Source organism: Corvus brachyrhynchos, unplaced genomic scaffold (genome assembly GCF_000691975.1).
Source record: "Corvus brachyrhynchos isolate BGI_N302 unplaced genomic scaffold, ASM69197v1 scaffold115, whole genome shotgun sequence".
Classification (NCBI taxonomy): Eukaryota; Metazoa; Chordata; class Aves; order Passeriformes; family Corvidae; genus Corvus; species Corvus brachyrhynchos.
Genome location: NW_008239553.1, coordinates 13,375,308 through 13,389,752, shown reverse-complemented (window position 1 = coordinate 13,389,752; position 14,445 = coordinate 13,375,308). Strand labels below are relative to the sequence as shown.

General features: G+C 35.4%; 1 protein-coding gene across 30 annotated transcripts in view; it reads left to right on the top strand.

Moving 5' to 3' along the window:
- The window catches only part of GPHN (gephyrin), a 282,654-nt gene that overhangs the window by 218,626 nt on the left and 49,583 nt on the right, over nucleotides 1–14,445 (top strand). For 15 of the 30 annotated variants that reach the window (XM_017742125.1, XM_017742124.1, XM_017742127.1 and 12 more), the window contains 2 exons: nucleotides 10,485–10,547; nucleotides 12,882–12,924. In XM_017742125.1, the coding sequence (XP_017597614.1) occupies nucleotides 10,485–10,547; nucleotides 12,882–12,924 (106 nt within the window). The remainder of the gene's footprint in view (nucleotides 1–10,484; nucleotides 10,548–12,881; nucleotides 12,925–14,445) is intronic. The other 15 variants (XM_017742128.1, XM_017742151.1, XM_017742149.1 and 12 more) reach the window with 1 other exon arrangement.

The following is a 14,445-nucleotide window of genomic DNA, read 5'->3' as shown; positions in this document are numbered from 1 at the left end:
TTGGCTAAAAGCTTAATGAAGGAAACCTGTTGATCTGCTTGTTGGAAGGATAGTGGCAACAAAATGTTTATTGCAGTGCTACTCCCTGCTTTCTAAAAAATCAAGTTTTTCAAAGAGGAAGACACTCAGGTCCATAGTTTGTCATATGTTTTATTTAGCCTTATTGAGTGGTTAGAACGAGATGTCTTTTATTGTGAAAGATCTGCAAAATACTGCATTAGTTCTCTCTCCCACAAAGAATATTATTTCCATAAAGATAGGTTTGGAATATATATTGGCTGCATACTGATTGATGGGATTTAATTGTATATTTAGCATTGTTAATAACACAGCAGAGAAGTGTATTATTTTACCTGGTAACAGAGAGTCAGCAGTACAGGGAATTAAGGAGCAATATTCAGAGGACAAGAGGAAATACTATTTCCTGCAATAGGTAGTTGACTTCACAAGAGCATTCAGAGACTGCATGAAGATTCTTAAGTGCTGTAGGTTAAAGTATTTTATATAGTGTACATTACAAAATGTTGTAAATAACTGAATCTTGTTCTTCAGAATTAAAGCCGGGTAAGAGACTGGTTCTCCTTCTGTTTAGACTAGTTTGAATAGAAGGCAATACTGAAAGACCACTAGCTGCAACTATGGCTTTCAGATGTTTACCACCAGCATAGAACCTGAATTCAGTTTTAGGTACAGGATGCTAAGTTCACTGTTGATATCTGTTGTAAATCGGTTCTACATAGCACAAACTGAGTAAATGTAAGCAGGTCCCCTGTTCTTTTCTCTGATTTCATGCAGAAGTCCAGCAGATAGAGAACTTGGTTCATTACATCTGACATACTCATATACTGAGCCATTGAACAGAAATTTCTGCATTAAATTCAGATTCTCTATCTTGTTGATTTATGAATGCCATATACTTTGTAGAGATGCTCTTTCAAATTTGAAATAATGTTTTTCCAAGAAATAAATGAACACAAAAGAGCGAATAATCATTTGGGGGTTGTCCAGTTATGTTGGCTCAATCTACTCCTGGTTTTCTGTGGTTTTGATTCGGGTTTTTTTGCAGTTGCTAACAGAACAATCAGTTTTTAAGTAAAATTAGAATTTATGGACATTTCTCTTTCAAACATGAGCAAGAACTCAGAGCTTTCTATTTGGCAATTACCATTTAAAGGATTGCATTTTGATTTGCTAATAGTACCACCTTACTCTAGGCTTAAGAAAAATTAATTAATTAAAATTCTTACTTTTAGAGAAACAGTTTCCTCAGTGCACATTAAAATGCAAAAATTTATGAAAAAAGAGTGATCTTCCTTATTCATAGAAAGTAGCTTTGCTAGTGCTATCTTCATTCATGATATTAGGATTCGTTTGGGATTAGGATTACAAAACATCTTCTCTAGCATTCTTTCTGCCATATGAGAATAGAGTATGGCAAAATTTCCAAGTTACATCAGGAAGGACAGTGTGTTATTGCAATAATCTGATCAAAGTATACTTTAATAACTTTGATTAATGATATCTTAGCTATTTTTTTTTAAATTCTTTAACAAATGTTGCTATATTTGTACTTTAAATACTATTTATCTTTGTTCACCCATTGCCGAATCTCAAATTAGATCCATTATTAGTTCCTACATACAAAATAGAAGCAAAATTTTACTTAAACCTACAGCTTCTCTTTGCATGGTACTTAGCTTTTGACTTCTGCCAAATAAAATTTTTCCTTCACGTTAGCATTTTGCACTTTCATTCTGTACTAATAAATTCAATTCAAGCACTAAGTTAATTTACAAAAAAAACCTATTTAACATTTGGAAGAGTGGTAGAAGATGAGGTTTTGAACAGCATCTCATTTCATGTTAGAGATTTTGGCTTAAACCTTATCTATTCAACTTAACAAAATTGTAATACTTTTTATTAATTTTTATTATGGTAAAATGTTTTCCAGGTCTACATTTATCAGAGAAATAGCACATAAATAATTTCTATCCTTTTCCACCTGGAATTGAAAGGTCCTTTAAAATTAATTTTTAATTTTTTAATTAAAAAAACTTTTTGTTTCGAGACAAATCTTTATGTTTCATTTTTTAATTAATATTCCCCCTTCTTGTGCCACAAAACAGGAAGACATTTCACCTTGCCTTATGGTTGAGATGTGCAATCCTTTATGAAACAAATTAGATCAAGCCAAAGAGCTACCAATGTCATTTTCATTTTGTTTGATTATAGCTTAGACTCCTTTGCATTTTCCAAAGTCAGTCTTACCATTATTTCACTGTAAATACATCCATTTAAGCAAAGGGGTTTTTTCTGTTTTCTTGTGCTGTACCATACCTTGGACTGTGTAGCAATAAAATTGGCTTGATTAGATGTAACTGTGAGGGTTTTTTCCTAAACTACTGTTTTCTTTTTAAATCCAGTATTAACACTGTTCACCAGCATACATTGTTTAGAATTTATTTGTTTACTACTTAAATCAGCTTGTTTGAGAAGCCAGACATTATTTTGCATTGTGTTACACTAGTAATAACATTTAGTGCAACTGTTCTCTAGCTCCAGCTCCCAAAGCAATCTAACTCTGAAGAGTCAGCTTTAGTCATATAATCTATAAAAAATTAGTCTAAAGTCTGAAATAACAATGAATCAAAATACAGCAAAGCTTCTACTGCTGTTACAGCTTTTGGAGTAATCACTGATGTAAAATGCCATGCATGTGATTTAATTTACATGTATCTCTAGTGGGCAGTGTCTGTTTAAATACATGGAAATCAAATTAGATATTCACAGCAGTGTCAGTATCAGTAATGCACAGCTCAAATGTCAGTGGGTTCCCATCAGTGCTCCCTAAGTTATCTTCCTGTTTTTCCCATTTTTCAAATGCCACTTTTTAACATGGAAACAACTTCTTTTTGCTAAGCGTTATTGCCATAAACTTTATTGTTAAGAACTAGAGGGCAGAATGAATGTCCTTATTCACAGTATTTTCTATTTCCCGTTCTCATCTTTGGCTTTCCAAAATTCAGTGCTGCTACAAGCCCAGCCAAATTAGTGTTGTGTTCTCAGGTGCATAACTGCTGTGGAGAGCCTGGTGGTTGCTGTTGTGCTGTACCTTGCAATACAGACTGCCAAATTCAAGACAGCACTAAAGGAAGCTTATCCTATTGAGCCTTTGACACTCAAAGAAAAATCTGAAATGCAAATCCTCTTTCTTCATTTGCATTTCTTGTTACTTTCAAAAATAATTTCTAACTTGGGTTTAACAATAGCTTTTAGTGCAACGTTTGTTCAGTTCCAGCCTCTCCTTTCTATAGCTTATGAATCCTCTGAAATCTTCGTGTTATTCATCCACGACCATTCTGATTTCACTTTAAGGATTCTCCTCAGAGGTATGTGGTCTGTGTGCCTGTCTCAAAGGCAGAAATCTAGCTCTTCACACAATAATTCACTGTCTCGTATTTATGACTCAGATGGATTCATGAAATGAAGATTTATTTTTCTTACAGTTGTCGCTCCCTAGTTTGAATCTTAAACTTGAAAGAGCTTTATTTATTTTTATACTTTAAAGTGTACAGGACTGAGGTTTTGATTGAATATTGTATACATCAGAGATTACAATATATGCCGGATATAAGATTATTATTACCTATGCTTACTAGTTTTGGCTCTTGTACTTGAAGCCCTTCAAATTTAATCCTCCTAGCTCAAATAAAAATATCAAGCTTAACTAAAATCAACTTCTTTGAAGTTATGCTAGTGCAGAAAGTGTGATCATACTACATGGGGAAACATGTTTTGTTCCTGCTCACATAGGTGAGTTTAAAAAGTAGTCCAACCATTCACTTTAGAATGATAATAACTATAAAAATCTCCAACCAAAATTTCTAGGAAACACCAATGGAAAAAGGTGAAATTTAACTTAAAAGATGCTTTAAAAATGTAAGAAATTGGGTGGTTGCTTTTGTTGACTCTTTTGGCCTGAAGGTTCCCTGCTCATTTGATTGGTGGCTTTTGAAGCCACAAAGTCACAGAACAGAGTTTATAAGTGTTGATTTCTTTGTTCCTGTTTACGTGTGTTCGTATTCCTTTAACATAGAAATACAAGGAATGTTGCCTGTGTGGCCAGCTTCAGGAAGATAAGACTGTAAGCATGAAATAGGAGTTGTAGGCTTTGTTAGCCTACAAGTTTGAGTCAGACTTCAGTGGAGAGATGCTTTTTCACTCTGCAGATCTTGGATCAAAGGAATGGAGGCCTGTAGGCCTAGAAGCAGATAGGACCAAAAACAGTAATGCTAAAAATTCCAAACATGCCTCTGCCAATTCCCCACCAATATTTATTCAGATATTGACAATAACTAGATATTAAGAAAACTGAATCATGTTTCCCAGCAGTAGCAGGTGTGGTGAATGGTGACTCCATCTCTGCTGTTTCTGGAACAGGAAGTGCAGTACTGTAGCAGGAAGGCTTGAATGGGTGCCAAGGAAGCCTCTGTCACATTTTGTGTCTCCACATTAGTGCTGACTTAATGTTTCTTGCTGGAAAAACTTCTTGCAACATTTTCAGGGGTACTCATTTTCTGTGTGTCCTTCTTGAGACACATATTGTGTGATTTTCATGTCATGCCACAGCTGACTGTGTTCACTCCCAGCCCAGAGAGCCAGTTGTGTCCTGGGCTGCATCCAGAGCAGCGTGGGCAGCAGGGAGAGGGAGGGGATTCTGCCCCTCTGCTCTGCTCTGGTGAGACCCCACCTGCAGTGCTGCATCCAGCTCTGGGGTCCCAGCACAGGAAGGACATGGACCTGCTGGAGTGAGTCCAGAGGAGGGCCACAAGGTGATCCCAGGGCTGGAGCACCTCTCCTGTGAAGCCAGGCCAAAAGAGTTGGGGTTGTTCAGCCTGGAGAACAGAAGGCTCCACAAAGGCTTCTGCAGCCTTCCAGTACCTGAAGGAGACTACAAGAGAGCTGAAAAGGGACTTTTTACAAGTGCATGTATTGATAGGACAAGGGGAAATGGCTTTAAGCTGAAAGAAGGCAGGTTTACATTAGATGTGAGGGGTAGTGAGACACTGGAACAGGTTGTCCAGAGAAGTTGTGAATGCCTCATCCCGGGAAGTGTTCAAGGCCAGATTGGTTGGGTCTCTGAGCAACCTGGTCTAATGGAAGGTGCCCCTGCCCATGGCAGGGGGTTGGAACTCGATTACCTTTAAGGTCCTTTCCAATGCAAGCCATTCTGTGATTCTATGCTGAGCATTCCAAATGCAGTTGAAATAAATGGCGACTGAGGATCTAATCTCTGCAATCTGACTGTAGGCATGTCAGGTTAAATTTAGTCTAGATGTCTCTGGGCCTCAGTTTTCCATTTCTAAAATCAAGCCATACCTCTACTTCACAAAGATTTTGCAAAAAGAAATTCCTTCATGTGTATTACAAGGTTTTGTTTTGTAGAATCGAGCCCAACAGAGAAATCTATAAAGAATTAAATAATTACCCATTTAGCAAACAGTTTGAATAATGTTTAGTAAGTAAAACATGGAACTAGTCTTTGAGCAGGGAGATTAAAATAAAGTAGCCTTATCTTGTCTTATGCAGAAACATTGCTGATAATAGTTATGATGAAGTTATGACGCCTTCATGTCAAAGGAAAAATGAGTTGCACACATAACATTGATCTGTCCTAAATGTTGTTTCACTTAAACTTGCCAATTTTACTTGACTACATTTGAATAAAGAATTTATTTTAAAAGTTTATTTTGAGAGTCACACAATTCAAGAAAAATAGTTTAATTTTTTTTTTTATTTATTTTTTTATTTTTTTTTTGGCAGTAATGGGGATATTTCACTGTTTTAATGCTGCATTGAAATTGGCTGTTCCTGGGTAAAGAAATAAAAGTGTGAAAATTGTTGAAATTTCATTGAAAAGCAAAATACTTGTAATAGAAATTAAGCTTTTTTCAATGTCAACCATACTAGTCAAGGGTTAAAGAGTAATTTATAGTGTGCTTGAAGACAAGAATTTTTATACATCATTCATGTATCTGATTAAAAACAGCTTAAGAAGTTGGTTAATCTGGAATGGACAAGGAGTTCAAAAAGTCTTAATGCTGGTCAGATAGGATATAACTCAGACATCTAATGCATACTTGTAAGGCTAAGTGGTTTGTCAGTCAAATTGCCAGGGTGTGAAATTATATGAAAATAGGCAAGTAAATACCATTTCTGTGGCAAACAACGAGGTTAACAGGATTTTTTTTGCCCTTGTACCTCTTAGGAAATACAGCTTATTCTCTTTGCCTTTGTTTACACTAGCTACTTCTCAAACTGGAGAATATTTCCAGGGTATTTGGAGAATGTTCAAGATTTTCATTCAAACAAATAAAAGATCTTATTCACAATTAGTAATACAAGTAGTAGAATGTTTTATTTTTCTAAGTGCAATGTTTTCTAGAGATTTCTTGTATCCTGCAAATCCCACTTGAATTTTGATAGCACAGGTTAGAAATACCTGTTGGAGTTCATGCACAAATGTTTATGACTTGATTTAATATGGGCTTTAGCTTATACAAGATACTTGATCTCTTCATATTTGGGTATTATAATTAATGCAGCTTCTCTGAACAAAAAGCAGTATGATCTTGAACCGCCCCTGAAATATCACAGAAACGTGCCATCTTTCTAGTGCTACTCATACAGCATTATCTGTATGCTGTCCCCTACTCCTAAAAACACAAAATGCAGCTCGTATTTTTTTCTCATACAAAAGTAAACATTTCATTAAAATTACTCTGAAGAGAAGAAATCCCTCTTTCCTCTATTAATTCTCAACTATGAAGCCTATAGTGCCAGTTCGTAGTAGCCAGTTTGCTTTCCTGTTAGCTGACTGTGGTTTGCTATTTTGTCTCCTTTTTTTGCTGTATATATCATAGTTACTGCTATTTTCTCATTGTGAGGTGTTCAGCTCGCAGTTTTAGTTGGTGTGTAAGATTTCATTGAATCCTCTTCTAGAAATAAATGTGTTGATTTTACCTCTCCAATGGACAATGTCAGTTTCTGTTGAGAGGTGACTAATCCCAGAAAACTGCCCTTTGCCTTATCATTCCGTATTGTTTGAAATATTGGATAATACCTTTTTTTTTTAATACTGCTCCTGTAAAAGGAACCAACTCAGCCCTTATGTTTCTATGGTGTATTCATCAAACCACTTCCACTGTCCTGTTTGAATAGTGGTTAGGATGAACAGTAATCTGGCCATAGAATTACATATGTGTGTTCGTAGTCTACTGGGAAACAGTTATCAAAATTAAATAAATCTGTATGTAAAGTGTAGGTGATTAAAAAAAAACTCAGAAAAGAGAGCTCAGTAATATATGTATGAAGACAGTGACATATTCAAGATTTAAAATTGACTTTTGTTCATGTCCAGTCTACCAAGCATAACACTTGATAAGTTGTAAAAATCTGCTCCTAAAGTGACTTTGGCTTAAATTAATTTTCTGTTTATTTCTTCCCACTGACTCCAAATGAGTGATTTCTTGTGTGGAATACCACATTACTTATTTTTTGTATTTAAATTTTGGTGAGCTGAATCCCACCATCAGTAGTGCTTGTTTTAAAAATTGTGTTAATGAGTAATGTCTGCTGCTATCAAATTCCTCATGCTCACTTTTCTTTCCATTTCAGAAGTGGTCTCAGTATAATAACAAAAAATTATTCTGTTGTTTTGAATTGATTTTAGTCCTGATTCAGATGGCCATAAAGCATTCTCTTATGACCATGTGTGTTCAGCTCAGTGTAAAAGTGTTGTTTGAATAAGAATCGATTCCTGAAATAGGAAGATTGCATGTTGTAATAGGATTATTTAATCCTCACATACTTTACTGAATGTTTTCTAAAGTACACAATTCCAGATGCACTTATTTTTTTTTTTTAACTGGAGGATCTTTAAGGTCCCTTCCAACCCAAGCCATACTTGTGAATGTTTTTTTAGCAACTTCATTTTTATATTCTATATTAATTCAGTCAAAGCTATTCTCTCTGTTCTTCAGGTTAGATTTAACCCAAATTTTTTAATGAAATCAACAGTGTATTTCATTGCATTTTTTTATTTGCTCCCAGTTTAACCTTTTGGACATTGCTTAGAATAACACGCTGAAATCAGTTTTTAAAGTATTATCAGAGAAGCTTGAGACATTGTTATTCATTGTTTAGTTTTTTCTTATTTGTTTATTTAGAGGCACTGAATAATTTATCCACTCTTAGAGGATAAAAAGTATTTTAGGCAGAAGACACACTGCAAACCCCTCAGTTATAAATCAGATAACATATGATTTGAAATCTATTTAAAGCAGGCAAATATTTCAGAGACCATTCAAATGGCGTGTGCACTGTATATATTGTACAGAACTCAGGTCATGTAATCACTAATAAATCACATGCAGAAAAAAAGCAGCAGCAGCATACTTTCCCACATCATTGCAGATAAGTTGTCTTCATAAAGCTGAAGTTTCAAGGAAAGGCTGTATGAGTTACGCACTTTCTCACCAGCAGAAAGTGCAGTAGTCCAATACCTCATGAACAGGCCTGCCTGGTGTTCAGGAGAGTGAGAGGAATACAGTTCTGAAATTGTTAACAGCTGCTGTGCTTTGCTTACCCTGCTTCCTTCATTACAGCTTGGCGAACTCATTCCCTCTGCTGTACCTTAGTCCTCTGTGTCTGCGTATGTTTGGGTTTCTGCTGGTGGTTCCACATTTTGCATGCTTTCCTCAGAGTGGAGCAATGTGCTTTCCCATAAGTGCTAAAGGTTATGGGGTCAGCCTCCTACAGGCACTGTGTTCCTGAAAAATGGGAACTTTCTGTTGATGGTAACTCATGTTTTGATGTCATTGTTCTGAATTGTTCTTCATGTTGTAATATTGAGTTAAAATGTACTCCCGTAAGAGTTAGCTTTTCATATTGGGCTGGAAACTCTTCATCTTTGTCTAGCAATTTGTTTTATTATAACCAATGGCTTTTAATTGTACCTCCCATAATGAAGAGCTGACTTAATACACTGTGCTAATCTTGTTATGACTTTAAAAAGGTAAGTAATTTCTCTAACAATTCCTAACAGTCATGGTAAAGTGTTAAAGGGTTTCTCAGTTTTCTTTTTTCATTATTTTTCACATAAATTCTTCACTTGTAGCATGAACTTTTCTTTATGTCTTTTTCTATTTTTCTTGTAAAAAAAAATTTTAGACTGATTTTTATTTGCAGCAAAACATATTATGTAAATTTAAATTAATCCAATTTAGCCAAGCCACTGGGGTTTTTTTTTCAGACCAATCATGACTGATAGATAGAAGCTGTCAGCACAACTCTTTATTTTTCCCATTCCCTTTATTTATTTTTGAGTACTTTATTTCACATTCTATTTACTACTTCAGCCTGTGGGGGAAAGCTTACTCTGCATTCCGGTGTGATGAAGTTATATCTTCAAGAACATAAAATCCAGTTTGCTTAAAATACAGAGTAATGTGAACTGAATGCTTTGGGTTTGGTTCTATTTTGTCTGAACTATGCAGGGGAATGGTACTGGCTGGTAGCCCAGTGTATCTTCTACCAAGATAGATTGGGAGCCAAGAGGCTGTAGCATGGACAAACAATAAATCTATACTTTCCCTGTGAAAGAAAAGACAGCCATAGGTTGTTATTTCTGTAACTACCTGTGAATGAGAAGAATTATAGTAAATACTACTAATAATAACTCTCCCCAGTCATTCATGGTACTATATGCAATGTAGTATGGATTCTTCACTTAACAATAGCTGTGAAAACAATATAGATTTCCTGTAAATGTCACAAATAACAAAGTAGTAAAACACACAAATATTGAATATGATAAAAGGCACTTAAAGCACATGACCCCATTTATAAAAAGCTCCATTGCTGCCAAAACTGTATGTGTTAGGAAACTGGTGGGTTTTATTCAAAATCAGTTTACTGGAGTTTTGATTAAAAATAACATTTAGGATAAGAATGTGCATTCATATTAAAGAGAAGTATTATGTAATAACTAATTTTGATGTCAGTTATGTTAAAACATGGTTTGTATTCTGCAGCTGTGAGCATAGGTTGGGAAACAATCAAGTCTGGCTGATCAAGCCTTTATTTTATTATCATGGATTCCTCTTCCACAGCTGCTTTTAAAATTTGTGGGAAGCAAATTATTTCTCATACTGCATATGTTGCCCATCAGGTGAGTGATAACATGGAAACTTTAGGCTGGGTGTAAGAAATCAAAAAGTAAATATGAAGTCCTCTGTGTGCACAGAATTAAAAAAATGACCTGTAAGAGGCTGTATGTGAAGCCAGCTGTCTTTTGTTACCATTGTCATTTGGACATTTTAAGAGCAAAACTTTGTCAGCACGTTTTTTATATTGCAAGATTTGATCTGCAAATCTCAGCTGCTCTGTTCATTATAAATCTCTTGTTTTTGTCCATACACTAGCTCCACTATAGGTTGGAAGGGCTTAAAGATGAACTGAGGAGGAATAGAGGCTACAACTCGAGAGTAACTATTACTGCTCAAAGGAGCTATTTTCCATTCGCAAACATTGCTTTGCGCTATGGGTTTGGGCTCCTTCTGTTCCTCCACTTTGTTGAAAGACTCTCTCTTGACTTCCATTTTACTTCTTTAGCACTGTCTTTGTCTGCTAACATTTTTCCTCCTTCTCTAGTAGCTTTTATCTGTGTCCTTTGGATCACATATTTTACTTAGTTTGTTTTAGTAGATCGTTTCAAATGTTTGTGTTTTGTATTTTTGGTTTTTTGCCTTTTTCTTTAGGACTATGTTATTTCACTGTATTTCATTCCACAGTTTGCTGAATCGCTTGGTTATTTTGCAGCAGGTCCATTCCTCATTTTCTCTTTTCATGTTTTTCAGTGAAAAATAAGAGAGCCTCTTCCATTTTAAACAGTAGCCTTACACACATAGGCCCATGTCTCCTTTTGCATACACCATCTTCTGCCTTGCAACATCCATCCTGCTTCTCTCTCCCTCTCAAACTGTGCTTCTCTTTCTTTTGTGTTTTCTTTCCTACCATTATATCACCTTTTTGGTCCAGAATTGTTCTTTGGTAAATTATAGTTAAATATTCACTTCTTCCAAAGAGAGTTCATTTTATGCCTTTGAAATCTGGTAAAACAACTCTGGGCCAAATTTGGGCATCATTAATATTTTGTTTGCAGTTTTCTTGTATAGTAGTTTTGGTGGGAAGGAGGGAGGGTGTGGGGTTTTTTCTGTTTGTTTTTGTTAAACAAGAGTTTTTTTCAGGGAAGGACACCATAACCCACTCTAAGTTGCAACATTACTTTCCATAAGTTATTCCATTACAATAAGTAGACCGTGTTGCACTGTAGAATCCAGTTTTTTTATGTGAATATCTATTTGGGGCAAGCTGCTGTGGAACAGAAGAAAGAGGTTTAGAAGCTGGGGCACAGTTCATTTCAGCCTTAAATGGTTGTTCCTTTCTGAAGACAGCTTTTGAGGGGTTGGGCATTTACCATTCTTCATCAGTTGTTACATCATACATATTCACTTTCTAGGCAATTTTTCTGTAACTGCAAGTTCAAAGTGAGGTCTGAAAGATAACTGGATTCACTCCTTTGCTTTTGCAGCAGAGACAAATGTTCTGCTGGGAAATTACACTCTCAGCATCACCTGTGCTATTCCACTTCTTTCATTACGTGTCCACAGCTTTACTTTATTAGTGTTCTCATTGAAATTTAAAATACCTTTGTCAAAAAAGTCAAAAAGAGAAGGATTCAATTCTTACAATCTCAGAGGTTTGTCTTCCTGTGAAGTTTATTTTAGCTGGGGTTTTGTCCACACAAAATGCTTTTTATTCAAGTGCTGCTAGTTCAGTCAGCTGGCCTGGCAGTAGAATCCATCTGAAAACTTGCAACTTCAGGGTTATTATACATGGTGCTATCTTTCCAAACCTGAGAAGAATTAACAGGAATTGATGCTTCAGTATAGATAAAATCTGAAGTGTGTTGTGTTTACAGGGCTGATACTCTTTAAAAAAACAATTCTTTTTTAAATCTGCATGGTAAACAGAATTGTAAATATCCAGTGTTACTAGAATATTAGATCAATGTGAATTGTCCAATTTCCCTGTAGCCAGACTAATCTATCTGGAATAGCACAGTGTCAGCTAAGCATCAAGGAAGAGGATTTGTTGAGAAACCAAGTCATTCTCACACAGTTACTTTTTAAAGTAGAATTCCACTATACAATTCATACTGAACATAGCATTTCTTTTAACCAAATAGGAACAGCTGAGTAAATTTATCTGGCTCCAGCCAGGAGCCATTTATACAATTGTGAGTTGCTTATACAATTGTGAAAAATTCATATTAAACATCTTCAGAATCAACACAATTGAAACCGAATATTTTAAACTCTCTACAATACCTGAAAATAGCAACAGTAGAATTTTCAATCAGGTCATATAGTTATGTTAGTATTCTGTCTAATCATCAAATAGGACCTAGATTCAGAGCTACTGTAATTACAACTGTGTAAGAAAATGTGGGTTTTCTGTTGAAAACTGATGCTTAACACGTAATTTTAAGCACTGTTATTTGATTTTTCTCTCCTACTGTCCTTAGGCCATCTTGTTTCTTATGGGAGGGGTGTGGAATCAAATTGCTTGTATCAGATTCTGACCATCAGCTTACTACCCTTCTGGTTAAATATACTTACCTCATGCAAAATATGTAAGAATGTTGCTGAAAATATGTATAGCCTCTGTCTTAGATCCCAGGAGCTTGCCCATTTTATCTCTGTATTTTGCATTCTTGTTAACTTCTGTAGCTCATAGACTCTGTGCTCTCTCTGCAGGTCCAGTCTAGGTGCAGCAGCAAAGAGAACATCCTCAGAGCAAGTAAGTACAGAAACTTTCTACCTCTGTTGAGAAACTAAGACTTCTCAGAAGACAGCAAGTGATAGTCAGATCAGAAGTGGGACTAAGTGGGTTTGCAGAAGAAATTTAATAACTTAAGGCAGTGAAATCCAGTCCAAAGGTAAAACTGTAAATAGCTCATAGTGTTCATGTATCAATGGAGAATCACCCTGTAATTTATTCTTCCAAGTTGTTTTTTTAATGACGTGGAGGTCTGTGTTGTTTGTGAGGTTTTGTTGTAAATGATCACGTGTGTGCAGGTTTTATGGGCAAGAATTAGCACTCCAAGACAATGAAAATGGAAGTTCTCAAATTAAATATACTTTTTTTTTTTTCATACTTGAACATGAATTTGAATGTTGGATTACATAGAACCAAACAAAAAAATGCAAAGGTTAAGAATTGACATTTGATCCAAGTGATGTGTTGTTTAATTCACGCAATTCTTTTTCTTTGTGTTGTGGGAGTCTTTTCTAGTCTAAAATTTGATCCACCCTGTGTGTGTATATATATATGTATAATGACAGGAATAGGAAGTTGTTTTGGTGATAAAAGAGAAGGCTGTCAAGAATTTTCTACCTTATGCAACCAATTGAATTAGCTGCTTCAAAGCCAGAGGATTATTTTGTCATACAAAATGCAGCTTAATGTAAGTAGTTATTTTTAGAGCTATCTGACATTTCACATTAGTGAAAGATAACTTGGTAAAGTCTGAGGAGTTGTTTAATGTCATTTGCTTGTAATTAAAGTACCATTCAGTAATTTTAGAACTTAAAAAAAGTCATTGTTTATCTCTGGGTCTGTTTAAACATGTGATACCTCTAATAGAAGAGTTAGCATTTGTTTGTAGGAAGAAATAGGAGAGAGAGAGGTTAGTAGTTGCACCAGCATCTTTCTTTCTTCATTAAGGTTATTCATGCTAATGTTAACCTAAAGGGCCTCTATTTTCTTGGCTTTTCTTGCAGAAATAATGAGTGTTACTTTTGGTGTTGGAAAAAAGATGTCAGAATTTAGGGAATTTTATCTATTTTCCAAAAAATCTATGTTGGAGAATGTATTTCTCAGAAGATTTTAACAGAACCTTAGTCTTAAGCAAATGACTTGCATTAGGGACAGACTTGCGAATCTGAAAGTTGCTCTCTGGGGACCATTCAAAGCATTCAAAACAGTGAATTCTGTCACTTTTTAAGGGTTGAAGAGGCGAAATGTGAGTTTTTGAAGTAGCTAACTGAGTTTTAAGTGACAGTGAAACTACTGGTAGTAGCAATAAAAACAGCTAGTGGCAATACCATAAAGGTTGTTTACTGCCACACAGTTCCCTCAGCTTTCATTGCTGTGATATATTTTTTCTTAGCATCTTCCTTCATATTTTCCAACTTAAAACAAAACATCAGGAAAATGTTTTTTGCATATATTGTGTGGAATCTGCTGGGCCCGCAGGAATGACAGTGCTGCTAAAGCAGGGTTTCTCTATGCAGAGGTGGGTATGGGAAGTTTGTATTT